This window comes from Phalacrocorax aristotelis, chromosome Z, assembly GCF_949628215.1.
Source record: "Phalacrocorax aristotelis chromosome Z, bGulAri2.1, whole genome shotgun sequence".
NCBI lineage: Eukaryota > Metazoa > Chordata > Aves > Suliformes > Phalacrocoracidae > Phalacrocorax > Phalacrocorax aristotelis.
Window position 1 is genome coordinate 37,966,585 of NC_134311.1, and position 26,265 is coordinate 37,992,849.

The window sequence follows — 26,265 nt, forward strand, 5'->3', positions numbered from 1 at the left end:
TGTACAAATATATATATGTATAAATAGTTGGGGGGAGTTTAACCAGTGCTATTGGATGTGTGGAATTTGGAGTTGTGTAATTTTCATAAATGCTGATCCTTTGAGATCTAAAACAGAAATGCCAACATTGTGCTTGCAGAAGCACTTCAAATTAAACAATTATTCTCTTAATTATACGTGTTCTTTTTTTTTCTTATTTTATTTAATCCATGATTGCTAATTTAAAACTTGGTTCACACAGGAAATATTTTATTTCTTTATTTAACTGTTCCCTTGTTCCTTGTGTTGAAGTTCCCTACTACTGGACTAATATTCTTCCACAAGAGCCTAATTCGTTGTTTGGGCAGGCAGTAGGAAGTTGATGAAAATAGTGTGGTTCTTGCTGTATCTCTACTCTCTGCTAGACGCTCTTAAGTTTTCCTGCTGAGCTCAAAATGACCATTAAACATCCTAAATAAGTGCGAGAGATTGAAAACTTAAACACATGCCTCCAAGATAATTAATTTGATGATCTACAAGATTATCTTTTCAGGACATTCACAAGAGCACCTATAATTGATAAAGTCCCAATACTTTTAAAATGTGGAAGCTTTATTTCTGTTGAGCTGTCTGATAATGAGGTAAAATGTCTCTAAATGGAAGAGTTTAATACAGGTATTTATATCGCGTAGCTGAAAACTTGCTTCATCCTGAAAATGGGAAATTGAACTGAGTCTCTAATTTGGATAATGCTTAGATCAGTTCTATCTTTCTGTATTTCCTACTCCTTATTACCAGAAAAAGTAATAGTTCATTCTATTCTGATCACATTTAAAGTTTGTGTACAGTTGCTGCCAGAATAGAGTCCTAATTTTTCTTAGATTCTAGTGGTATGTTGCTGCTAATGATGATGAAATTGCAACTTGGGTTCAAGTGCTAAAAGCATTCGTTATGGTGAAGTAAATTCTTAGTTGCTCTCTTCCTACATTGTTAGGAGTGTATATTGCTAACCTCAGTTGGCAATTGAATTTCTTTGCCTGTTTCAGCGGTTTGTATTTTCAGTGGCCTTGGGCTTTAGCCACGTATACATCCAGCGTGCATTTCTTGAATGTAGGTCTTAGTGTAATTTCTTTTAACTTGCTCCCTTTCAAATAGATTATAATTTTTTTTCTGAGAACCTGTATGCATAAAATGTAGCTCAGGAAAGCCTGTACTGATTGGCATTTCTAAATTTTACAGCAAACGCTTGGCTTTCAATCCTGGTGGACATACCTGTCTTATCCTGATACTGAAGGATAATAGCAAGTCATAGAACTTGTTAGACTTGAATTTTTAGAAACCCTGCTGTCTTGATAAACTCTGAGGTTTTTTGGAAGAAAATTCTTTTTAAGAGGTATCTTGACAAAGAAAGCAGAAGCATGCATTGGAAGTTGTACATTATTTTATTTGTAAAGTAATAACTAAATTTTTTCTTTTCCAAGATATATCAGAATTGGTTTATCACACTAATTATGTGCAGAGTAGTGTCTGGTTGTTGTATGTCTTAAAGCACAAACATGTCTAACTTGTTTTGTACTTCAAAATTAACTTGCATGGATTTTAGTTTGAGTGTATTGATTTTTTTTTTTTTCTTTTGCCTTTCTTATTACATTGTCTTAAAACAAATTGTTTCTAATTCTTCCAGCTGTAAACGCAGTGTCCTTGGGAAAGAATGGAGTAGTAGAACTGATGTTTAAGATCATTGGGCCTTTTAGTAAAAAGAACACTAGCCTTATGAAGTAAGTAATGTCTCTTTAATAGAGCATATGGAAAAACCTTAGATACACTTCAAAACTTACTTGTAAATGAAAAACAGTATTAGAGAAATTAAAGTAACTCATTTGAAAGTTAAAGTGAAGAGAGGTGGGAAGGAGAAAAACAAATCTGACAGTTTAATTTTACCCAGTAGAGTAGCACAAAATATTTGAATGTCTAGTTACAGTACTGGTGCAAAAATATAAATGTTTTTTTTTTGTGTCTCTAATATTCCTGCATGGAAACTGTACAGTGTTTATCCCCAAATCAGAACAAACAGATGAAGACAATCCCATCACTTTTCAATTTGTTGAATTGGCTCCCACATCTTCTTTGTGTTTTTAGAGTGACAGTGTCTGTTTTATTTTGTAATAGAATTTTCTTTCTGTTTTACTTCAAAGCAATTATAGACTCAGCAAAAACATAAAACATGGAGTAGGAAGCACTAGCAATATCCTTCTGATAGACTACTGTGTTTAAAATAAAAACAGAAACAAAACCAAAACCAACTCACTGCATACCATGAAGTGGTGACGTTAAATTCCTCCCTTGGTTTATTTTTCTTTCTTTTTGTTTTTGTTTTTTTCTTTTTTAAAGAGAATTTAGGGTAAAAATAGATAAGTGGCTCTAACTGGAAACAGCCCTTTCATTATATACTGCCACCTTTTTGAATTACATATCTGTGGAAAACTGAATTTTTCATACAGTTAGCAAAATAATAATGTCATGTTGTTCATAGCGTAACATAACACTCGTTTGTTTGTACTGAAGTTATCTAAATGTGGTATTTGTGGTCACTGGAGTATCTTTTAAAAAAATGCCCTGCCGCTTTAAGACCTGGCTAAAATTAGACACATGAACTTACTATTCCATGATGTGAGTAATCATGATATCCTTGTTTATGGTCTAAGATCAGATGTGTGAAGTCTATTTTTACAAAAGAGTAAAAATAAATATGTATGTTTTCTGGTTGTATATCTTGAGTTAAGTGAGGCAAGATCTTTGTGTACAAGAAAAATACTACACTGATGATCTTGTATTGTAGTACAGACTGATTAGGATTATGCCTCAGTATATTAATACAGTGTGAGTTTTGACCTACAGTTTTCTGTGATAGCATCCTTTGCGTTGTGGAAGTACTTGGTCTGCTGCTACCATACTTCCGAAACTCATGTCTTTATCTCATCCATTGAGTATGGTTCACAAAAATTACATTGTTGCTTACAGTGTTCTTTTGCAAAGGCTGAATGTTTGTATAGCCATTGCATTGATTATTTTAAAATTTCATCATCAGACTTCAAATATAGCAGAGATGCATTTAAAATTTGATTTTACTAAAATATCACACAAAGTCTGTGATACAGTGCAACCAGGAAAATCTGAGGATAGATACTAAATAAATCTGTTGTTAGAAATATTTTATATAGTTTTACAGCCTTGTAGGTTAAGCTTACTTGTTGGTTGTTGTTTTGACTTTCTTTGTTATGTTGACAGGGTTGCTTTAGACACACTTGCTGCATTGCTAAAATCAAGTAAGTGACTACAAGAAACTGTTTGTGTAGTTAAAATACATACGGGTTTCTGTGTATATATACACAGTAAACTAATATTGTGGTCTAAACGAATAAACCAGGGCTAGGAAATTTAGAAATAAGGCTACAGTTTTATCTGCAGTCTCTGGTGCTTTAATATTGGTGTGGCCTCTATATGTGTATATATGTTTAATAATTAGGTACTGCCTCTTCAGTTACACAGCAGAAAGTCTGCACTGCTTCTGCAGAACTGACCTGGATCCAAAGTGGAGAAATTGCCTTTTAGTCACTCGCCTCAGCCCTTCAGTAATGGATATCTATAGCTTAACTGCTATGCATCTACTTTATACATACATCTGAAAATCCTGGTTGGATGGCAGGGGAAAATAGAGGGTTTCTTCAGGTACTTTTCTGAGTAATTAGGTCTTGGGTCCTAATGGCAAGTCTGTCAGTGATGCTCATGAAGTAGAACCGAGGGTAATGAAATGATGGTCTGTTCCCAGACACTGGCTATCTCGGCTGGCAGCAATGGATCCTGACAAATGTAATCTCTGCAGATTTTGCACCAGAGTTTTAATTGACAGGGAATTAAAAGCTCATTCTCTCCAAACAGTTGTATAAAAACTACGGCATTCCTAGTAGTTGGATAAGAGCTGAGGCATGATTAGATTTGATGGAAACCAGTCAAATGACAGGAAACTTCTGTACCAACTATTACAGTGTGCTGAGTCTGCTCATTTTTGATCAGGGTGGTAACTTGGTCTTACAGATTTGTATATTTACTAATTTTGGAATTTCTCCTTGGGAAATCTAGGGAAAGAAATATTTCTGAATTATTGTCAGTATTCTGTTCTGTGAACCAGCAGTTAAATGCTGGGGAAAGAAACTGTGTGTTGAAAAGATGTGTTTTTAAAACAGGAGGTCTTACGCATTTATTTTGAGATGTCTTATTCGGTCCTAAGGGGTTTTGATATTGTAACTTCCTATACTTTAGATAAGTAAATCTTTTCATAAAAACCCTAATCTCTGGTGTGTAGAGTCCCGTTGTCATACTGATTACTCAGTATTTGGGATAGATATTTTGAGTTTATCAAATTTGAGTAGTAGTTGCTGCAAAATTGTATGGATTAAAAGTGGTAAGAAGTTTGTTTCAAATCTTGTATCCACACCGTGTGTGGATACAGATAGATGTGCTTTATATAAACACCTTTTTAAATCTCCTAGCTGACAGTATCTTACAATTACCCTTAAGTGTTATGCACACTGTTCTTCTGGTAAACCATGAAAATGACATACAGTGAAGGATGGAAGTGTAGGCTACTGGCCTCAGTTATTCAGTCATTTCTGTTTAGGTTGATATAAAACTCTGCTAAGTGTGGCTAAAATACTACTTTAAATTAAACAATTCAGTTACTTGGGTAAAAAGAATAATTTTAATGTTGATTTGAAAATAATATCAAAGTCGTTTAGCATTTTTTAATATTCTTTCCTAACTGTTTTTATAAAGAAACAAATGCCAGGAGAGCAGTAGACAGAGGATATGTGCAGGTGCTTTTAACGATTTATGTTGATTGGCACAGTCATGATAGTCGACATAGATACATGCTGATACGTAAAGGAGTTTTACAGTGCATTAAAAATGCTACAAACATCAAACTGGGAAGAAAAGCATTCATTGATGCCAATGGGATGAAAATACTTTACAACACTTCGCAAGTAAGTTTACCTCAGCTTTGGTTGGTTTTGTGGTTTGGTCATGGTTTTTTGTCTTGTTTTGTGGTGGTGGTGGTGTTTTTGTCTCTTATGCTTTAAAAACGTATTCCGACCTCAAATTTGTCATCCTTCTTTTATGACATTCATGGTCAGTCCTGATTACGGGTGTAAGAATTATTTTCTGTACTTGACTAAAGTGGAATGAGAGAGTACAGAATTACATTCATATTTGCTGCTATCTGGCTCTGACTGTCACTGGAATGGGCTGTTGAACTTAATTTAAAAAAAAGGGGGGGTCTTTTAATTCTGTAGTTTGGGTTTTTAGAAAAAGGTGAATTTGAGTTGGTAGAATTCCTTTTTCAAAGGAGACATTAGCAAAATCTATTGTAAACAAAATACTTTGCTACCAATTAATTCTAGAAATTTGTAAAACAAATGTAGTTTGACTATTGGCTTGAGAGATGATTTTTCTCTTGTCTCCATTATTTTCCTGTTAACAGGAGTGCCTTGCAGTAAGAACTCTTGATCCCCTTGTCAACACTTCCAGCCTAATAATGAGAAAATGTTTTCCTAAAAATCGTCTCCCTTTACCAACTATCAAAAGCACTTTCCATTTCCAACTCCCAGTTATTCCTGCCAGTGGTCCTGTGGCTCAGCTGTACAATTTGCCTCCTGATGGTATGGTAATTTTGTAATATTTTGTCTTTGAGTGTGTCTAACACTGCTTTATGTAATGTAGAATCAATTGCAGTTACTTGTGTTTTCCATTAAAACTTGGGCTCTGAGGCTCTTCTCAGCTAGCAAAAGGCCTGTGACTGTTAGCGTGGAGCACCAATTTGTAATGTTAACTGATGAAAGTCTTGTGTGCAAATATGTGGCTATGTTTCTGAAATATAAAGAATAAAACAGGAACTAAAATGTGATGCTCACCAAACTCTGAAGTGTAAAGCACAGGCTGTACATACTGGTCTACAGATTTAAATGGGCTCTCCTTTTAACTTATTTTCATAAGTATTCTCCTATGTGAAATGTAATGTAGTGTACACCCTGTTTTACAGGAGCGTGTATTCCTTGATTTCTTTCTGTTACTCTGATGAACTGATGTAGTGAATTTAGATTAATATGCTGATGCAGTGAAAATTTGAAACCAGGACTCATGACATCAGGGGTAATCCCAAATCTTCAGGCTGATCCTCTATCTCCTCTCACTTCTTTCTAGAGTTTATTGTTTCAAACACTGCTGCCCAATACTACAGGTTGAGCAGCATCTCCTTATTTTCTCCCGTGCCTTCTTTCCACTTTTCTTTTTCTAAAGGTAAAACCAGGGCATCTTCTGGTGGAATATTAATACTGCAATCTCTCTGCTACTCCAGATGATTCCACAAAGTGGAAAACATATTTGTGTACATAACCTCATCCCATTTTCCTTCTCTCTGCAGGAACAATATTAACTCTAAAACAGTATTATAATCCAAAGATGTGTTAAAGGGCCATTTCTCACCATCTTCTAGTTTGTACAGAGGTCACCATTGGTGACAGTATTTAGTTAGTGCTTCCTTGTTTACATTCCCACCTGGTGGTCCCCCTATATCTTTCCGGTGTGCTAGGATACATCCTAGGGGACTCTTCTCTGGAATTTCACTACCCTGATTCCCCACCATTCCTTTTTCTTATTTATGAGGCACACAGGATGTGATGTGTACATAGATAGCATAATATTCGTCTGTTAACTTTATTACAATCTCTTTGTTCCAGTTGTACCCCATGTGGGATAGCGGAACCATGGGTCAGAACTCCACACTGGCTTGGCAGATATGCTGCGTCTCAGTCACTCATTCATTCACCAGTCACACTAGAGTTAACTCATTTATACCTGGTTATCAATTTTACAGTGCCTGATGGGAATATCCAAATTCAACGTCAACAAGCCAGTATCTGAGTTCAGTATCAATAAATTGGTACCACCAGAAGTACAAAACTTAGGCGGGTTACACAAGTGTACCAATACCAAAAGTATGTTACTGCAAAAGTACAAAGCTTAACCCATGCCCACGTACTAAATACCAGAGTACGTGCACAGACCAAAAGTATGAACACTTACAAAAGCTTTGTACCCAATACCGAACAACCAAAGTACATTACCCAGAATGGGCATGCACCACCAAACGTATCCCTCGGGCACTAGTAGCCTCGATATGGTGCTCTGCGTAGGACGTCTCCTACGGCTTACGAGAACCCCAAATGACCAGTCCCAGATTCCAAAACTGAAAACCAAAAAATGTAAAGAATAACTATTTCTTTAGGTGGTCCTTGTCTGCTTGCGCAGTGATCGGATTGAGGTGAGGAGTCCCTCTGGGAAATCCTGGGGGTACCCTAGGGAGTCCTGTTCTCAGCAGGTCCTGCAGCCGAGCGGGTCCCATCTGGGGTGCCAAATTGATGCAGTGAAAAGCTGAAATCAGCACCCAATAGTCTGAACGACTATTAAGCAGGTATTCTTTATTGCAGTGCTGGACGCATGGGAACACTCCTCCTAATATGCATCCCGCAAGTCATGATGGACAAAGCTTATATTGCTCAGTTATATACATATGCATTAGATTTCCTGGAACTAATTATAATACTTGCATCTTAATTACCCATGCGTTTTAAGTCCCTTCTTCCACATATGGTCCTGAGTTGGCCCATCAAGTAATCTTGTCACAGTGTATTGCAAGGTGTGTTGGTCTCAACTGGTGTTCTGACTCTTATCTAAATGGAGATGCCCTTAGTTTCTTTGGTCTTGGTTTCGATTGGTGCCTGCTGCCAGTTGTTTGCGTCCCACCAGGACGTTCCTCATCAGGCTTGCGAAGATTATGTCCTTGAGTGCATTCTTGCCTGAGGCCCCTTACAACAGTGGCAGTCGTGAGACTGTTGTGTGTTTGTCCTGGGTGCTTCTGAGTGGAACCTCAGGGATCACGGGGTGGTTTCCAGACAGGAGTTTGGTAGTTCCGCAGTGTCCTTATCTCTATGGTTCTGTTCATCTACGTGGTAAATTTTGTTCAGGTGCTTCACTTCTTGTCTTGAAGCACCTAACCCTTTGGCCCTGGTTCCTAAAACATATTTATGTATCCTTTCCAATTGTTTTCCTAAGGATATAACATAATTTTGTAAGTAATGATCTCCCAACTGGTTCAAATCCTCCCCTTGGTACTTAGCCTGATATGGTCTTCCATATAGTACCTCAAAAGGGCTCAAATTTTCTTGAGCCCTAGGTTTTACATGTATTCAGAGTAGTGCAATAGATAGCGCTTGGTACCAATAGAGGCTTGCTTCCTGGCCTATCTTTGCTATTTGTTGTTTTGTAATGTGATTCATTTTTTCTACTTGGTCACTGGCTTGTGGTCTGTAAGGTGTATGTAATTGCCAATTGACTCCCAATAGCTTGCTGACCTGCTGCACTACTTCTGCACAAAAATGTGTACCCCTGTCTGATCAAATTGTCGTAGGTACCCCAAATCGGGTTATTTTTTCATTGAATAGTACCTTAGTAACCTCCGTTGCTTTATTTGTTCTACAAGAAAACGCTTCTGGCCATCTGGAAAAGGTGTCTGTGAGTAGCAATAGGCAGCTATACCCTCCTTCTCTTGGAAGTTCTGAGAAATCAATTTGCCAATGATCCACCGGTATATTTCCCTTCCCAATATTCCCCAGTTGTACCTGGTTGCCTGTATTAGGATTATTTTTCAAACATATTTCACATTGCTGAGTCACCTGCTGGAGTGTAGTATATAAATTTCTCCTTATTACTTTCTGATTTAAAAAGTTATGCCGGGAGTCTGCCCCCCAGTGTGTTCTATTATGTTTCTCTTTATATCTGTTTGGCAGGAATTACTATTCGACCATCACTCGAATGGGCCCATCCTCTGAGGGAACCCACCCCCCCCATTTCTTTTATTAATTCTTTGTCGGCCTTAGAATATTCAATATTTTCTTGGTCACCTAGACTCAAACTGCAGGAGTTTAGATCTTGTTTATGTATTATCTTCAAAGTAGGAGATAGATTTCGAACTGTGTTCCAAAATCCACAGAAATTAAACCTCTACTTAATACAGTATTTTTGGTATGCCTATTTAGAAACTTCCTGTTCTGTTGAAGTAGACTACTGATAGTTGGGTTTTTTTAATAGCTTTGTTATCTATTAAAAAAAAAAAAAGTAAAAAACCTAAGGAGACAGGATACATAGAATCTTATTTTTAAGGAAAAACTATAAAAGATATATAGTACGTTGGGGTGGGTACAGGTCTGAGTTTATTGAAAGCATAATCTAGTATAGTCAGCGTTTTAAAAGCAATACGTGTAATCATTCTGAATGCGCTAGAGAAACAGTTTAATTTGTAAACCTCTAAGCCTTTTACTGTCAATCAGCAAATTTCCTGTATGGAAAGCACTTTTTTAGAAAACATTACAAAAAAATCCAGCACTCAAACTGCGTGAGATTTCTAGAAAGGGATAAAATTTGCCACTAGTAAGCAGAACATTTGCCAGAATAAACAGTTAGTGCCCACTTCGTTAGTCATGGGTAAACATTTAGTTTGCTTCCCCTTCTTTTTCTGTGTTAAAAATGGAGGAAGTCCTAGATACTTCAATGTACTGGGTCTCTAACTCAAAAGAACTTAATCATTAGTTCCACATGTCAAAAAAATAACACCTTGCTGTATGTTTCAGGGGTAAAATTTAGTTGCCAACCTGTCCATGCCAAGCAGTTGCGGTGACTGCTCTCCTTGAGTATTTTCCTCACTGGCTGAATCTTCAGTGATACCTCTCTGACTTTTTTTGTATTGTTAGGCCCTATTTAAGAAAAGATGAAAAAGGTTAAGAGGGTGCTTTGTCCCACTCTTCCCTAAATGACTATACTAAATTTAGTCAATACTAAATGACTAAAAGCTGCTGAGTCCTCAATTGTTTGTTTGGGTGGGGTTTTTTTGGGTTTGTTTGTTTTTTTTGGATGGGGCCATTATTACTTACTTTGGGAAAAGGTGTCAGAGCCATCTCATTTTGTGCTGACCTGTTCTTGGTATGTTCATATTGTAAAGTATTTCTAATGGCCATCTGCTGTCTTGCTGGGATTTTTTAGGGGGTAGAGGTGTTGGGTGGTTTTTGGTTTTATTTTGTGTTGTTTAAACCAGAGATCTTTGTTTTGACTTAAAACTGGATGGAAATGTAATAAATTGAGTCTGCAGTATTGTCAAACAGGCATTTTGTTTTGTATATCTGGTAGTAGTAACCAGTGTTTACTAGTTGGTTTTCACAATTTTTTCAGGTGATAAGTAAAAAGGAAAACAAACTCAGAACACAAACTTTTTTAGTGTATGTATTGGATTAAAGGTATAATCTGCCTTACAAAACTTTTTTGTATCATAGTGGATGATGTAGTAGATGAAAGTGATGATAACGATGATGCTGAAACAGAATCAGAAATTGAAACCGAAAATGATGATGACAAGGACCAACATTTTAAGGTTCGTATGAGACAAAATTAGCAGGCAGAAATCAGGCACAGCAGTTTAAGTTGCTTGAACCATATATGCAGCCATATGTTTAAGTGTTAAAAGGACTTCTAAGAGGTTTTCAGGGTGATTTCTAAGACTGAGAAGCTCCTGAAATTTAAGGAAGGTAGGTACTGCTTGAAAATACCAAACTTTGTTGCCTCAAGATTTTTATCAAAACCTGTTTGCTTTGCACATGATTTGTCCAGAGTACAGTGGAGCAGAACTGCAAATTCTTTCAGCAGTATTCTGTTCCCAACTTGTGTTTCTCTCAGCCCTCTCTTCCCACCTATGGTGCTCAGTGTGTGGGAGCTGCTCTAACTTCTTCCATCATTCTGGACTGGGATTGACTAGGTCAGTGTTTCAACAAGGTAACTTTTGAGGTTCTGCCAACTGTAGAGGTAGATATCAGACCTCCCACTTTGGGAAGGTCTTGTTCTGCACTGCAGCTGCCAGTCAGGACATGGAAGGACATGTGGTCAGAACTGCCTTATTCCGTATTTTTATGTTACAAATATTCAGGAGTTAATTGAATTGTCTGTCCACAGATTGGAATGACAAATTTTTTTCAAGGCTCTCATTAGCCCTATTGAAGGGAGTATTTTCCATAGAAGGAGTTATTTGTTTGTCACTGCAGTCAGAGGAAATCTCCACATTCCAGGTTGCAATACTTGGATTATGCCCAGATCTCATGTGAAGTGTGGTCTCATATCTGTGCATAATACACTTGGATGAACGCAGGAAAATCGAGATGTTTGTAATAATTCTGTTGAAACTGAGGCTTTGGCATACTAATAAAACTGAGCTGCTTAAACCTATGTGGTGAAAGGCGCAGTTCAGCTAGTTTTAATAGTGATATTCAGTTTTTAAAGCATGGCTGTGTCAGAAGTAAAAGGTGAATGTAATTATTTTAAAAGTTCGTTCATTCTGGATGCAAGGTTGATTTGTTCTGGTGTTCTTTCAGAATGATGATATTGAGACTGATATTAATAAACTGAAACCTAGACAGGAATTGGGAAGACCCATAGAAGAACTGAAAATGTATGAGCAATTTTTCCCAGAACTTTCAGAAAACTTTCAGGTAAAGTGTGTGATTCCCATTGCATTCCTTGTAATGATGGGCTGACTCTGCAATAAACTTCAGCATTCTTTTTTGGGTGGATAGTTCCTCTAGCCAAAAAATGAGAGTGTGCAGTTCTAGAGCTACATATGAGAGTGCTATATAGTGAGTTATTTGGTTAAATGTTATGGATTGCTTTAATCTTACTGAGAAGGGGACTGTGGGCAGATATAAGGGAAAACTGTTTTCTGATGTCTGATTATTGCACACAGTAGAAAGTAAAACAGTAAGAGACGTGAGATTTCTGACAAAGATTCATTGCATTAGGGATTGCCTTAAATGCTGTGTACCTCTTTAAAGTAGTTGGTTAAAGTATCTGGGGAGTCGCATTGACCTGATAATCTGTTACTGATGAACTACTTATTTATTGCTTTGACACTTTCTTCTTGTAAAAGCTGAAACTTCATCACTATCTTTATGTAAGTTTAAAACCTAATAACTGTAATCTTTTAAATTATGCTTATTTTGGACTATTGCAAAACATAAAATGAAAGAGAGAGGTTTCTAATATAATGAAACTTTAGGAACTGTTTTCATTTTTTCAATAAGCCTTTTTATTCTTTTTTCACTTTTATTTTTTAAGGAATGTGACTTAGTTTCCCAGGAACCAAAGCCTTTTGTACCTGATGCAAATCTGGGTGGACCTATTGTTGTTCCTACAGCAGGAGAGGAGCACTCTGCTGAAGCAGACCAGTCAACAAAAGGAGTTGCTTTGAAGGAGAGCAATCCTTTGTTGACAGAAGAATACAACAGGAGGCCAGCCGTTCTGGAACTACCAAAGAAAGATAGTATCAAAGACAGTAGTTTACATCAGCAAAATGATCAAAGAAACCTGCTTCCATCATGCCAGTGTCTAAGCCAAGAAATTGTGAAAGGCTTGGACAGAATCAGTCTGCAGAACAGTGCAAAAAATGATCAGTATTATGGTACAGGGTGTGTAATAAAGAAGGAAAGCAAAACTAGCCTTACCACACTTCCTTGTAGTAAACCTTGCGAACATGTTTCACCCTGTGGTAGTAGCCTCTTCGAAGGATCATCTGTCCAGCTGGGAAAACTCTGCTGTGCTGGAGTGGATTCGGAGGAGGAGGATTCCAAATCTAGTTCATCAGGAGAACAAGTCATGCTTGAGGTTTCTGATGTATCACCAGTTCATGACTGTGATCTTTATATTGAAATGGTAAAAAACACAAAATCTATTCCTGAATATTCAGAAGTGGCCTATCCAGATTATTTTGGCCATATTCCACCGCCGTTTAAGGAGCCGATTCTGGAAAGGCCGTATGGGGTGCAGAGGTGAGCTACTGTACTCCTTTTTTGTTGTTGTTTTAATTCCCTTGAGAAATAATCTTTATGATGAGATTAATGGGCACACATACAAGTTTACTTTGGCATCTAAAACTATTTTCTGTGAAAAGCAGTTTGCAGGTAGATGAGTAGGCGTTGATCAATGCAGAGCCATAAACAAGAATGCAATCTGATTCTGTAATTAAGTTTGATATACTGAGTTTAATTTATAGTCTCCCTTTCTGTCTTCCCACTGTCCCACATCTAAATCTTGTAGTTTGTAAAATAAACAAAACAAAAATAAAACAACAAAAACAAAAAACCCCCCCACCACCAACAGAAAAACCTAAAACCAAAACAACCTACAAAATAACCCAACAAACAAACAAACCCCACCTGGATACTCTCTTCAGGTCTTAGCAAAGGTAGGTAGGCCAGTTAATAGTTTAAAGATACTTGAACTATTCTCTTGGCTGTGCTAGCAAAGCTATCTTTCAAGACAGCGTAGTGGGAAAAATGAAATTAATACACTTAAGTGTTTCTTTTCAGTGTTTGCAGTATAACAGAATTTAGAGGTAACAAATGCCGAGAATGCAGTTTGTTAGGTCCTGCAGAGTGATACCCAATAAACACAGAATTAAAAATAAAACAAACCAATGCATAAACATGCGCGTTTATTTCTTCACTGAGAGATAGTAGAAGATGATGAAGGGTGATGTGACAAATGAGTGTGTTGGCAGAACATGTAATAGCAGGTGTAAGACCTTGCCACTTGCTTAATTGTGAGATGGAATGCTTTCGGCTTTATACTTGTAGCTTTAACCAGCTTCATAGGCTCGTCATACTTACATTTAGTTATTAAGATAATTAAGAGATTAAGTGTCTCTAGGTTGTATAATTAAAATCCTTCAGCCGCTTCACGTGTTGCAAAAGAGTGATCTTTCTAGTGAAATGACCGAGTGTTGAAACAGTAGTGACGTAATGAATATACCATTACTAGAAAGCAGGGTTCAGTGTTGAGAGACTAATCTTCCCTATAAGCTTATTTTTTTAGATAGATTCATCTGATTTAGAAGGAAGATACTTGTGAGTCAGAAATCACCTAAGACCTCATTATATGAAAATCTTGCAAATCTTCATGTATGTTTTCGTAGTACTTAATAATTCTGATTTTCCTGAGTAAAATTGAGTGAAGTCAGGTAAAATTTGTCATTCCAGTGCTTGTTCTTCTTGGATGTAAAGCACTGTATTAACTCTGACATTTAACATACCATGTTGGTTATGTGTAGTTTCACCTAAAGCTGATTTCTAAACCATGAAAGTAATTCTAGAATATATTTTATTTTAGCTTTAAAAGTTTTTAATTTTATTGAATTTCTGTGTTGAAAGTAACTTTTTTAGGTCTTGTGTGAAACAAGAATGAAATAGCAGGTAACATTGCTAAACTTAAATCAAAAATCCTGCATCACCTTTTTAAGGTATACTGTTCTAAGCATTCAGTTTTCTACAAATGACTCAGTCATATTACTGCAACGTAACAAACTTGTTTAAAAAGGGCTTAATCTTTTTAGGAATTTATAGTTTATAGGAAGGTGGTGAAAATTAGTTTGGGAAGGGACATGGAGAAGCTTTTAAGTCTTCTACAAAGCTGTGTCTGAACTCCTTTGGCATTCAGTGGGATTTATGTTCTCCTTAATGTAAGCAGTCACTGCTCATCACCTAAGTCGTCTTTACAAAACAAATGGTTGCCATAATCCATCCTTGTAATTTAAGAAAATGTTACAGGGGGCTGAGGTGGAGAGTTAATGGATTTTTTTGTTTTGTTTTGTTTTTTTGCTTTTATTAGGCAAATGTCATGTGGAGTTTTGGGGGAGTTTTTTTTTTAGTCTTGCAAGGTGCCAGGAGACCTTTTTGATTTTGTGCTTTGGAGTGCTTTTGCTTTTTGTTTTATATTTAGTAACATGTAATTTTCACCAAATCTCTCACCAAATTATTATTGTTTGGAAAAATGTAATTGAGAATTAGTGTTTTCTATTCTACCATTTAGGGAAGAAAATTATGATATAATTCAATATCCTGTAAATTTGGGTTTAAATTCCTACTTTTTTCCATTCCTTAAAATTTTAGCTTGTTTTTTGGTGCACACTTTAGTATTTTCTAATCACTTTAGCATTTTCTAGTCATCTGCCACTTAGAAGTGATCATCAGGTAAATTGGGATCCACAGAGAACTGACCTATAAATACAGAGCTCCGCACCAACGATGTTGTATTTATATTGTTTTACTTTAATTATCTTAAAACAGTTTCTCTCTTCCTCTTGATTTTTTGGGAACCTGAAATCATCCACTACTACTCCTCCTTTCTGTGTACATCTGAATACCATGTCATCTTTCATTTTGTCTAATTTGGTTATCGCTATGGTATTTGAATGCCTGATATTCATTAATGGATATTGTTTTGGCAAAAATCCTGTGATGATGGGAGATATTGTGGCCTTTTAGAGCTAAGGCTTCTGTTGATCTAAGGAGTTGTGTAAGATAAAGTGTAAGATCAAAAATCTACAGTTCTGCCCTGAGCTGAATCTGAATAGATAAATTGTGGTGGGTCAGCCTTTTTACAATTTTGTCAGTGCACTGGACTTGTGACTTGTTTTTGTTTTCAGTTAGTTTTAATTTAATAAGAGGCGCTAGAGTTGCGCACTTACCTTCTTTTTCTCATTTGTTAACAATATCTATTTTAAGTAAATGGAGAGTGCCCAGCCTGAACATACTTTACCACTCTGTTCCTGTATTCTTCATTGTTAATCTGCCTCCTTTTCTTCTTATTGCAGGTGCTGTGCAAGCTTTTCCACACAGCTCTGCCACTATATTTCATTCTTGAACTGCAACACATACTTACTTTTCCAGACCAGGACCTAGATACTGCCAGTTGTGCAATGGTTTTATGATCTGGATAAACATACACCTGACATTTGGCTGACATCACCAAATTCATTCTTATTTGTTACGTAGTCGATAAATGAACCTAAATCTCCAGAGGTGAAAAGCTAGTGCACTAACACACTCACTGCACGACCTACTCTAAAACTCTTTAATTTTGGTTACGGTAGGACTCATGTAAATTACTAATGTTAGCAAGTGCTGTCCTGGATTAAAACATTAACAAGTAGTGTTTGAGTAATTCCTGCTTCTATATATATAAAGTATATATATAAAGTATGAAATGGTGCATTTTTTTTTCCATAAGATAAAACCCAGTGGGTTGTCTGCATGAAAACTCAGCTCCCTCACATACAAATATTGGACTCAGTCAGCTGTGAATGCAGGTGTTTAAACTTAAGTACACTTACAGTTTGTGCACATAAATACGGGGGAGGCTGAGGTCTCTCTGAAAATCTGTGCTGCTGTCTTCATGTCAACTTTTGTTAGTTTTTGTCATTGTATGAGGTAATTCCTCCTTTGTAATTGGAAATAGTATGCAACAGTTTAAATGAGAATTCTGCTTTTTATTTTAGGACAAAAATCTCTCAAGATATTGAAAGACTGATTCATCCAAATGACATTATAGACAGAGTTGTGTATGACCTTGATAATTTGAGGTGAGTTTTTACCCTTCTGAAAAGAATATTCAGCAAATACTCTAAGCCCATTCTACTTTTTCTGTGATACGATTTGAGATACTTAAAGCAGTACTGCTATTATGACAGACTTCAATGAATGTTTCATCTGATGTAACACTGTTTCTGCTATCCAGGCTGTATTTAGAGGAAGGTTCATAATTTCTGAATTACTAAAGTGAGGGCTAAAATAAACTTAGTGAGTTTGTTTTAGTTAAATTTGTTATATTCATTTTGTTGTCTCTTCTTTTTCTACTCACAGTTCTTCAGTACCAGAGGAAGCAGATGTTTTGAAGTTTAATTCAAAATTCGAATCTGGAAACCTGCGCAAAGTTATTCAGATAAGAAAGTAAGATATTTCAACTCTTCTTTTCACACATAAGGCCTTTTACTTTTGCTTCTTAAAAAAAAGATTGATTTGTTTTTTTTTTTAATCTTTAGAAACGAGTATGATCTAATTCTGAACTCGGATATAAATAGCAATCATTACCATCAATGGTTTTACTTTGAAGTCAGTGGAATGAAAACTGGCATTGGTTACCGGTTTAACATCATCAACTGTGAAAAGTCAAACAGTCAGTTTAACTATGGTAAGATACATTTCCCATGCTTTGAGAAGAAATATGTAGAAAAATACCTTTTCTAGACAGCTCAGCTTTTTTCTTCCCCCTGTCCTGGGATCAGTAGTATATTCATGGTGTCAGATCAGATTCTTTTTTAACAGTATTACTAGAAAATTTTTTGACAAGTTTCAATTAAAAAGAAAAAAAGGTATCTTAAAACATGGGCTCTCAGTTTTTAAAATGAAGTTTTGTTGTAAGCGAGGCCAAAGCAGAATAAATTTACTGGTTTCTGCAGCTACAGTTTGTCCTAAGAGCATCTGGGTGGGACAACACCAAAGCCTGTTGATCTACACGGGTGCAAAAAGAATGACAGCTGTCATCATTAATCCCTTTCTGAATAGAGGTATATTTTCAAATGGGAAAGTAAGCGGAGAAATTCTTACACAGTTTTTGTCTTATTGGTGGGAAGAGAGGCACATACTTGAGAGGGAAAAGTAAGTTGTCTTTGAAATGCTGGGCTTCATAGGTGACCCTTGCAGTCTCCAGTGAGTTGTGTTTGCTGCTTGTACCTCGTCCAAAAGGTACTGGCTTAGTGAAGATGCGTTTCTTCCACTTGTCTGGGGTGGGAGGGTGGTGCCATTCAGCTTAAAAGCATTTGTTTAGTGAGGGTTTTTTTTTCCTGGTGGTTTTTCTGAAATGAATCTTTGGAGGAGGAGGAGGAGGAGCTCCCCTCTCCCTGCCCCAACCTCAAACCCTTGGGACAGAGTAATATAGTATTCTTCTTTGTCATAACTGTACAATTCACACTGTTGAATCCAAGCATACCAGGTAGTTTGACCAGTAATAAGATGATTTCAAGTTATTTACTAATCTTTGTCAGTTACTTTATATCTTAACTCATATTTGCATATACTTATGCAAGTATGATAGTTACTTTTTTTTTTAAGTACACTGCCTGAATTGGTCAGTGTATTTGGCTAATTTTCTAACTAGTTAATAACGTTCAATTAATATGTATTATTTTCTATTCTAACTTCATATTAAGTATTCAACTTAAGTATACACTCCAAAAAACATGAACTTTGAAAAAAAAAAAAAAAAAATTTGTCCTGCAACGTCAGTTATTTTCCAGCTAATCTAGGTGAATGGATGATATTGTAATTTGCTTTGTATTCTCTTTGAAGTCTTTTCGTAATGGTGAGTTGGATGGTGTGAGACCCAAGACGACTTGTAGATTACCATTCATGCGAACCACAGCTTTCATTTAAACATTTCATTTTGGTCTTCCATAGGTCTGATTCATTTTTTTCTTTAATTCGTTGTTTTCTGAAAATTAGGACATGATGAGGGGAGAGGGTAAAGAATCTTTTGTCACCTGGTTGAAAGAGTGTACAATACCCAGGCATTCATGCAAGTAGGCTCTATGATAGTAAATGAGTACAGGTAGTTTGGAGACTCACGTAAGTGTTGATGTGGTCCGCTACTGCTAAGATCTTGATGTTGAATGTTAAACATTAAAGTGAGATGCATTTTTTCTTAAGGTATGCAGCCCCTCATGTATTCTGTTCAAGAAGCATTAAATTCTCGACCGTGTTGGACTCGTGTTGGGACAGATATTTGTTACTATAAGTAAGTACACCAATCAAACATACAGCCAATCTTACACTGAAGATTAGTATGAGGTACAATTTTTGAGGAGAAATATTTGCTTCTGAGTCTGATAATTCTATTTTAGTAGTTCTGTTGTGAACAGAGTTTCCTTCTTGAGTTACTATGAAGAGTAACAGAAGTGATCAAAATATATATGATTTTGTTAGCATGCTGCCAGTATTTAAGCTGTTTATCTTTTATACTTTTGTCAGAAATGTCATACTATTCCAGAGGAGCTTTTATTGGAATGTATATATGCATACTGACTTGAAGTCTTAATAGTAACTTCCAGTAATACTGATCATGTGGTGCTTGTGATTAGGTGCCTGTATTCTATTGTTCAATCATTGTAGATCAGTCCTGGAACACAGGATGAGATGGTACAGAATATCCATGCATTACACTTCGTGTTTGACAACTGTTTGCTGCTTCGTTTTGTTTTGTTTTGTTACTTGGTTTTGTTTACTTGCCTTTTCCCCATATGAATGAATGTGTATCACTGCTATAATAAAGTGTCTTTACAGATGGTGGGTATCAGTGTATTTAACCTGGATGTACACGGAGGATGATTACCATCACTAAAAATCTTCCTGGCTCTTAGAATATGTGTTCAGGAATAATCAATGATATGAAAAAAAATTATTCTAATATGTTTATTACCTTCATTTTACTCTTAGGAATCACTTTTCAAGAAGTTCAATTGCTGCTGGAGGACAGAAAGGAAAATCTTACTATACAATTACGTTCACAGTGACTTTCCAGCATAAAGATGATGTCTGCTACTTTGCTTACCATTATCCATATACATACTCAACTTTAAAGGTGAGAAGATTATGATCTGTTACATAGATAAATATTTCTACTTTTGGACAAAATGAAACATAAGTGTTCATGAGTGAATTCTTCTTCTTTCTTTTTATAAAGTTCAAATGTTCCTCGAAAGGAATAATTTTCATAAGACAGCAGTGTTTAGATTGGTGAAGAATGTAGGTTGTTCTAAAGAACAGTCCCTGGAAAAACAAAATTGATACTTACTTGCAGGCTAAATGGGTTTTCTGGGAATCATAATTCATAATTGACTGGAAATGTGCTAATTGGATGAAGTATTTGTGTTTGTGTCAAATGTCTCATACCTTGCTGTTCTACATATACCTCTTTATAACTGACCTATTCAAGTTACTATGTTTAAGGTAATTAGAGACCGTTTTAGGATAATGAATTGGCTAAATAAGTGTTGTGAAGCTTTTAGTACTAAGCAAAAGTCTTGGCTAGAATGTCTGTTGGTTGCTTCTGTCACAGCTATAAAAGTGAACTTGGGGATTCAGTAGCCAGTGTGGAACAGCGCTGAATGAAGCCTTTTAGTAAGCTGTACTTGCTTTTGGAAGAAGTACCTGTTAAGGGATGTTATAAGCCGCTGCTTATAACATCCAACAGCTCTGGGGTCTGGTGGTTCCACCTGGCTGGCTGCTGGAGCCCAGCCAAGGGACCTGGGGGTCTCTGTTCCAGGCTGACGGATGTGGCTGCTGCTTTCCTGTTTGCTTGTATGTTCAGCCACTAGCAAGTTTGAGTGTATCCCAAAAAGGGTGGGAGAGATGAACACACACACACACACTTGCGCAATCCCCTATCCCTCCACCCCAGCACGGCTGGCTACACAGACTGGCACAGACAAGGTGCTGCATCCAAGAGCACCTGTGGGTAACACTACCAGGGCTTGCTTAAAAGATATCTACAGACACCTGAGTCTCTTCCCATCTCTCCAGCTGGTAAGGATTGCTGTTCGCTAGTAAAAGTACACACCCACACACTCTCTAGAATCACAAGCATACCCACATTGGTGGATGACTGGCATGGCCCATCTGTGCTGTACCCCTGCCTGGATCCCGATCTCTTACCTGCTGTGCAGGCCTCCAACTTGCAGGCTAGTCCAGCCTGATGCTCACAAGCCATCAGATTTGTGGACTCGCATGCTTATCTTGCAGGAACTCTGCACTTGTGGTTCCCCCCAGATGCCAGAATGGACTGTCTGCCCACCCAATACCCCTGCCTCGGTCTTGGGCCTCATACTCACTGGGTAGTCCGCCTTGAAGGTTGCTAGCAAATGGCACATGCACTGTGCCATGCACACTAGCTTTGGGGAAGGCGCGTATGCTTGCCACTTGCCCCCAGGAGCTGGCACCAGGCACATGGTCTCATAACTCATGTTCCTACTCTAGGTGCTGGCACTGAGACACCGCCCTTGCTTCATCCACCCTTATCACCCACTAGCTGTTTTTTGGGACACACACTGTTCTTACCCCAGTGGCTGGACACCAAGATGCTTACCAAGTCCAGTAGCTGGCACTGAGACCCCCCTTCTTGATTCTGTTGTTGACACCACAGACTGAAGGGTGCCTACACTGCCTAGAGCTCCAGCTACTGGCATCAAGACTGCTTGCTTCAATCCCAACAGTAGCTGGCACTTTGGAGACAAAGCCTGTGGTGCCCACAGAGATGGTCCCAAGAGGTGTGGCGTCTCGAACTACTGATGCTTAGACCCTTGTTCACTCCAGTTGCTGACTCCAAATCCACTCACACCTCTCTTGTTAGTTGCACCTGGTCCACACAGCACTTGCATGCACAGGATAGAGTGTGAGGGAGGCTACACAGTGAGATAGCAAAGGGCAAACTGTAGGGATCAGGTACATAAGCTTTGTATAGTCCCACAGGTCCTCCTTGAATATCCCAAATCCTCATGTTCATCTTGTTTCCTCCTTGTCCCTCAGGTGGTCCTGTCCAAAGCTTTGCCTGTAGATTCTTAATGGCCCATCAGTTAGAGACTGTAGACTTTGGTCTTTGCCATTGTTTTTGTTCTGTCTCATCTACCAGAATGATTTCCCTCTGTTCTGTTTACTGCATCTCCCTTTACTTGCTATCATTTTTTGCACTGACAAGGTCCCTGATCAGATAACCTTAATGAAGCAGAGGTTCTTACCTTCCACATACCTGTAAGGGTTTACAGTATCATCTGGTAGAAAGTAATGTAATCTCTGTGCCTTCCATCTTCTTCAAAGCAGTTGGAGAAACAGGCTTTATAAAAAGTGTTCAGTCAGAGATGTAGAGAATGGTATTTCATGGTCAAAATGGTGATGGAAACATTGTTTAGAACAACAAAATGAAAGATTGATTAAGTAGTACCTGTCGAATATGCTGTGATACATGACTGCAGAAGCTTTGAAGTATTTTTTCCTTATTTTTGGGATGAAGATGCATCTTCAGAAGCTGGAATCTTTGCACAACCCTCAACAGATATATTTTCGACAAGATGTTCTCTGTGAGACCCTGGCTGGCAACAGTTGTCCCTTAGTCACTATTACAGCCATGCCAGAATCCAATTACTATGAACATATCTGTCAGTTCAGTAAGTATGAGTTTTCTTTCTTATAAACTGAAAATAATGTAAAACTAGCTCTTTGTGAAAAATATTTAGTATTAACTGTTGTGCATTGTAAACTAGCAATGTAAAATGAAGTTAATGAATTTAATGAGATTAAGAAGTGTCACTATTCAGAATTTGCTTTGTATTTAATAGCATTAATTTGTGGTAGTCAAATAAGGATATTTAAATCTGGATATATAAGAGTATATATATCTAGCAACTGATTTAAAATATATTAATATTTTTGTATGTTACATTTAGCACACAACATTTCTTGGAAAAGAATACCTGACTTCTGAGTTTTTCTCCAATTGCTCAGGTTATTTGCTTGGCAAAAAGTCTTTCATAAGGCCAATATCTAAGCTACTGCGATTTAGTTATGACAGCCTTCCTGTCATAATGGAACAGCCTGACAGTTCTTCCACCCCAGTATTTTTCCTGGCTATTGGAAAAAAAAAAAAGCCATGAAAGTCATCATATCATAATTGCCAGCTCAAACTAGTTGTGGCTGTAAAATTGTCTGGTTGATTTTAAAGCTCCATTGTGAGAGTTCTGTAATTAGCAGTCCTTATAACAATATTCTAGCAAGCTTTATCAATAATACTGATACGCAGTAATACTCAACTCCCAAATACTGTATTTTGTAATTTGTAATAAGTGAAGCTGGCTATTGCCTGTTTTTCAATTAACAAACTGTTTACTTGGCTTGAATCATATTTTGCAACTTCTATGCACACTTCTTTTAGGGAATCGGCCTTATGTTTTCCTGTCTGCTCGTGTACATCCTGGAGAGACTAATGCAAGCTGGGTTATGAAGGGAACACTGGAATACCTTATGAGCAATAATCCAAGTGCCCAATGTTTACGAGAATCTTATATTTTCAAAATTATTCCCATGCTTAATCCAGATGGTGTCATCAGCGGAAAGTAAGCATAAGTTTGCTCACAATTATGTAACCTGTACTACTAAGTCTTTACATCTATGATGTTAAAAAAAACACCCACAAAAAAAAAACCAAAACAAACCCACCCCCCCAAAAAAAAAACCCGAAACAAACCTAAACTAATCCTGGAAACGTACAAATGCAATCCTTGGTGTGAAAAAAAAACATTCAGAAAATCGCTAGGACTTTTCCAATTTTTTTGCTTTTTAAAGGTAGATGCGTTGTTCCATTTTCAGTTGTTCATGGATGATAATAATTTCTATTTTCTGTGACATGGCATTTTAATTGTCTTTCTGAACTACAGTCTTCATAGGTATATAGAGCGTATATATGAGAACACAGCTGCTTTTAGGAAAAGCTAAACAAGTTTGTAGTTCTCATGAAAAAGAACAGTCGTATCTAAGAAAGCTTTATGTGTAGTTCTTATCTTTTTATTATAGTTTTTAGAAGGATGTTGTGGAATTGGCTGTTGTCAAATGCTATTGAAAGGGGGAAGGCTAACGGGTGTGCAGGAGAAAGGGTAAGAGAGTATCCTGATTTAAGTTATTATTAGTAATTATTTCACTTCCAGTTTTCTTAATAAACTTAAGGGATTTTTCAGAACCCTTTGATACTGCTATGAGTAAGCATTCAGCAGTCTGTGCTGACTTGGTTACAGGGAATTGGTATGAAATAAGAGATTTCGGTATGGTGAATCTACAGTCCCTTTTTGCCGAGTTATGGGTAGTATTTTAAAAGGCTCTGTGAACAAAATAATAAAAATCAAACAAATTACGGATTTGAGTAGAACCCTGTCTTTATATATGTAAAAGCACGTATATAGCAGAACAACTGGAATTAAAACATTCAGAATATAAGTGAAAGTTTAATATAGGGACAATTAAGAAATGTGTCCTAGCAGACAAAAATCTAAAGGCAAATGTACTGAAGATGACTGCATGAACATGAATTTCTGCACGTTTAAAAGATCTTGCTGATAGTTGACTAAATAGAGAGATGATCTTTATTTATTCACTCCATTTTTTGGTTAGTTTTTTTTTCCTTTCTTGTTTTTCTCACAGCTACTTGTCTCCTAACAACTTCATGTTTCAAGTCTTAGATTTCTGGTTGACATTAGTCTTTGTATTACAGAAGTCAAGATGCCAAACTGTAAACAGACCATGTATTTGAAACTACTTATTTTGAACTAGCATTTGAATAGAATCGCAAGCCTTCAGTTTCAACCACAAATCAGCAAGGTTACAATTGACTCCATATAAGAAGCTACTTCTAATTTATTTTTAGGTTTTCTGTAACGTACCTTAAAAAATCCCAAACACTTCTATTATTTGGCATGTTAGAAAACTGAAGTTTGTTTCTTACCAGACTCCTTCCAAAGAAGCAGTGGTGATGAGGAAAACTCGAGGTGGGGGGGAGGCTTATGTAAAAGTATGATAATACAGACTACATCATGCGTTTTTCCACCCCCCCACAATAGCCACCGTTGCTCTTTAAGTGGAGAAGATTTAAACAGGCAGTGGCAAAATCCAAATCCAGATCTGCATCCCACTATTTACCATGCTAAAGGGTTACTGCAATATCTGGCTGCTATAAAACGTTTACCTTTGGTGAGTATGTGTGCGTAAGCAATTCTGAATCCTTTTAACCTTGTCTATGTAGCAAGTCTGTAAAGTAAACACGTTAATACAGTCTTGTAAACTGTGTCACGCTTAAATTCAATTTGGAGAACTGGTCTTCTGCAAGCCTTTAGATCTAAATCAATTTCCTTTGCTAGGGTAGAAAGTTAAACCTTCCTTAGAAGAATCCTACGTTTTTTGTCTTAATGCACAAGTTAATTATATAAGGAGTTGAGTTTCCTAATTCTTTGGAATTTTCAACAGTACAAATAAAAATTTTTATTTGTCCTTCAGTTACTTTTATAAAATGTTAATTCCATATACCTTGGCTTTATTTTGCCAAATGATTTGTTGTAGGTCTACTGCGATTATCATGGTCACTCTCGTAAAAAGAATGTATTTATGTATGGCTGCAGCATCAAAGAGACAATGTGGCACACAAATGTTAACGCTGCCTCTTGTGACCTGATGGAGGACCCTGGTTACAGGGTAAGTTTGACGTTTGTACCTTTTTTGATTGGCATGAGTTTGGACTATACTTTTCAAATAACTTCCTAATATTATTCTGTGCACATAGTGATTTTATAGCATAAGCGGACTTATTTAGAATGATGTCTTTTTAGATCGTGAGTGTACTTCAAAGTATTTTGAGAGCTTTAAATGTTGTACACTAATACAGCTAAGAATTTAGTGTTATTAGAGTGCTTTATTTTTTGGGGTCTTTGTACCAATATGTGCTTCTTTTGTTCAATGTTACCATTAAAGTGTGTACTTACGTGCATGGCAGACAATATTCTAGCAACAAGAAAATAAAAATACTGAATTGCTGTGAGAAATACTCCTTTTTGTGTACAGAAATAGGCAAGGTTCTGCTTACAAAGATGTGTAGTTAAGGCACATGCCCCTAATACATATATGTAATAAGCTCAGACAGACAACATCTACTGCATTGTATAAGCTTTCAACACTTCGAAAAGAGTTGAAGAATTACACATTACCTGTTTCTTCTGTGTAACTCCACTGCCGTCTTGTGGCAGCTGCAAATCTGTGCAACCTAATGTGTCCAAACACTGTTTTTTCAAGGAGATGAAGAGTTAAGCTTGAAAAGTGTGTGAATGCACATTAAAATGCTTGTTATTTATCTGTGAGAGTTAATGAGTGCAGATGCTTTCAGAATTTTTTTTTCTCAACTCTCCCTCTCTTAAAAAAAAAAATAAATAAATTTGTGCTGCTCCTTGATTTTCTTCTGTGATTTCCTGGATGCTGAGTCCGATGCCATTCGTGTCTGCTGCCCAACACATTTATATGGGGTTTTGTCACTTCTGCCTGTACTACCATAGCACACAAAAGAGAATAGTCAATAAGAGTTGTGGGAAAAAGCCTTTTGGTTTAAAAAAGATGCACTGAAATGTTTGTGCAAGTTTATACTAATAATGGTATACGTCCTACCGAAATAGTAAATTCAAAGTTGTCACATGTTTTGGTTTAACTAATACAAATAAAACGTGGA

The 26,265-nt window shown here is 36.9% G+C and overlaps 1 protein-coding gene across 3 annotated transcripts in view; it reads left to right on the forward strand.

Annotated features, from left to right (window-relative positions):
• The window catches only part of AGTPBP1 (ATP/GTP binding carboxypeptidase 1), a 64,955-nt gene that overhangs the window by 20,335 nt on the left and 18,355 nt on the right, over positions 1-26,265 (forward strand). For all 3 annotated transcript variants that reach the window (XR_012657885.1, XR_012657886.1, XM_075078310.1), the window contains exons 9-24: positions 1,664-1,757; positions 3,268-3,305; positions 4,813-5,021; positions 5,519-5,696; positions 10,419-10,516; positions 11,508-11,624; positions 12,247-12,956; positions 16,463-16,546; positions 16,827-16,913; positions 17,006-17,154; positions 18,669-18,756; positions 19,455-19,599; positions 22,024-22,177; positions 22,942-23,122; positions 24,617-24,746; positions 25,113-25,244. Coding sequence is in view for 1 of the 3 variants with exons in the window: in XM_075078310.1 (XP_074934411.1) it covers positions 1,664-1,757; positions 3,268-3,305; positions 4,813-5,021; positions 5,519-5,696; positions 10,419-10,516; positions 11,508-11,624; positions 12,247-12,956; positions 16,463-16,546; positions 16,827-16,913; positions 17,006-17,154; positions 18,669-18,756; positions 19,455-19,599; positions 22,024-22,177; positions 22,942-23,122; positions 24,617-24,746; positions 25,113-25,244 (2,594 nt within the window). In the remaining 2 variants the exon portion in view is untranslated. The remainder of the gene's footprint in view (positions 1-1,663; positions 1,758-3,267; positions 3,306-4,812; positions 5,022-5,518; positions 5,697-10,418; positions 10,517-11,507; positions 11,625-12,246; positions 12,957-16,462; positions 16,547-16,826; positions 16,914-17,005; positions 17,155-18,668; positions 18,757-19,454; positions 19,600-22,023; positions 22,178-22,941; positions 23,123-24,616; positions 24,747-25,112; positions 25,245-26,265) is intronic.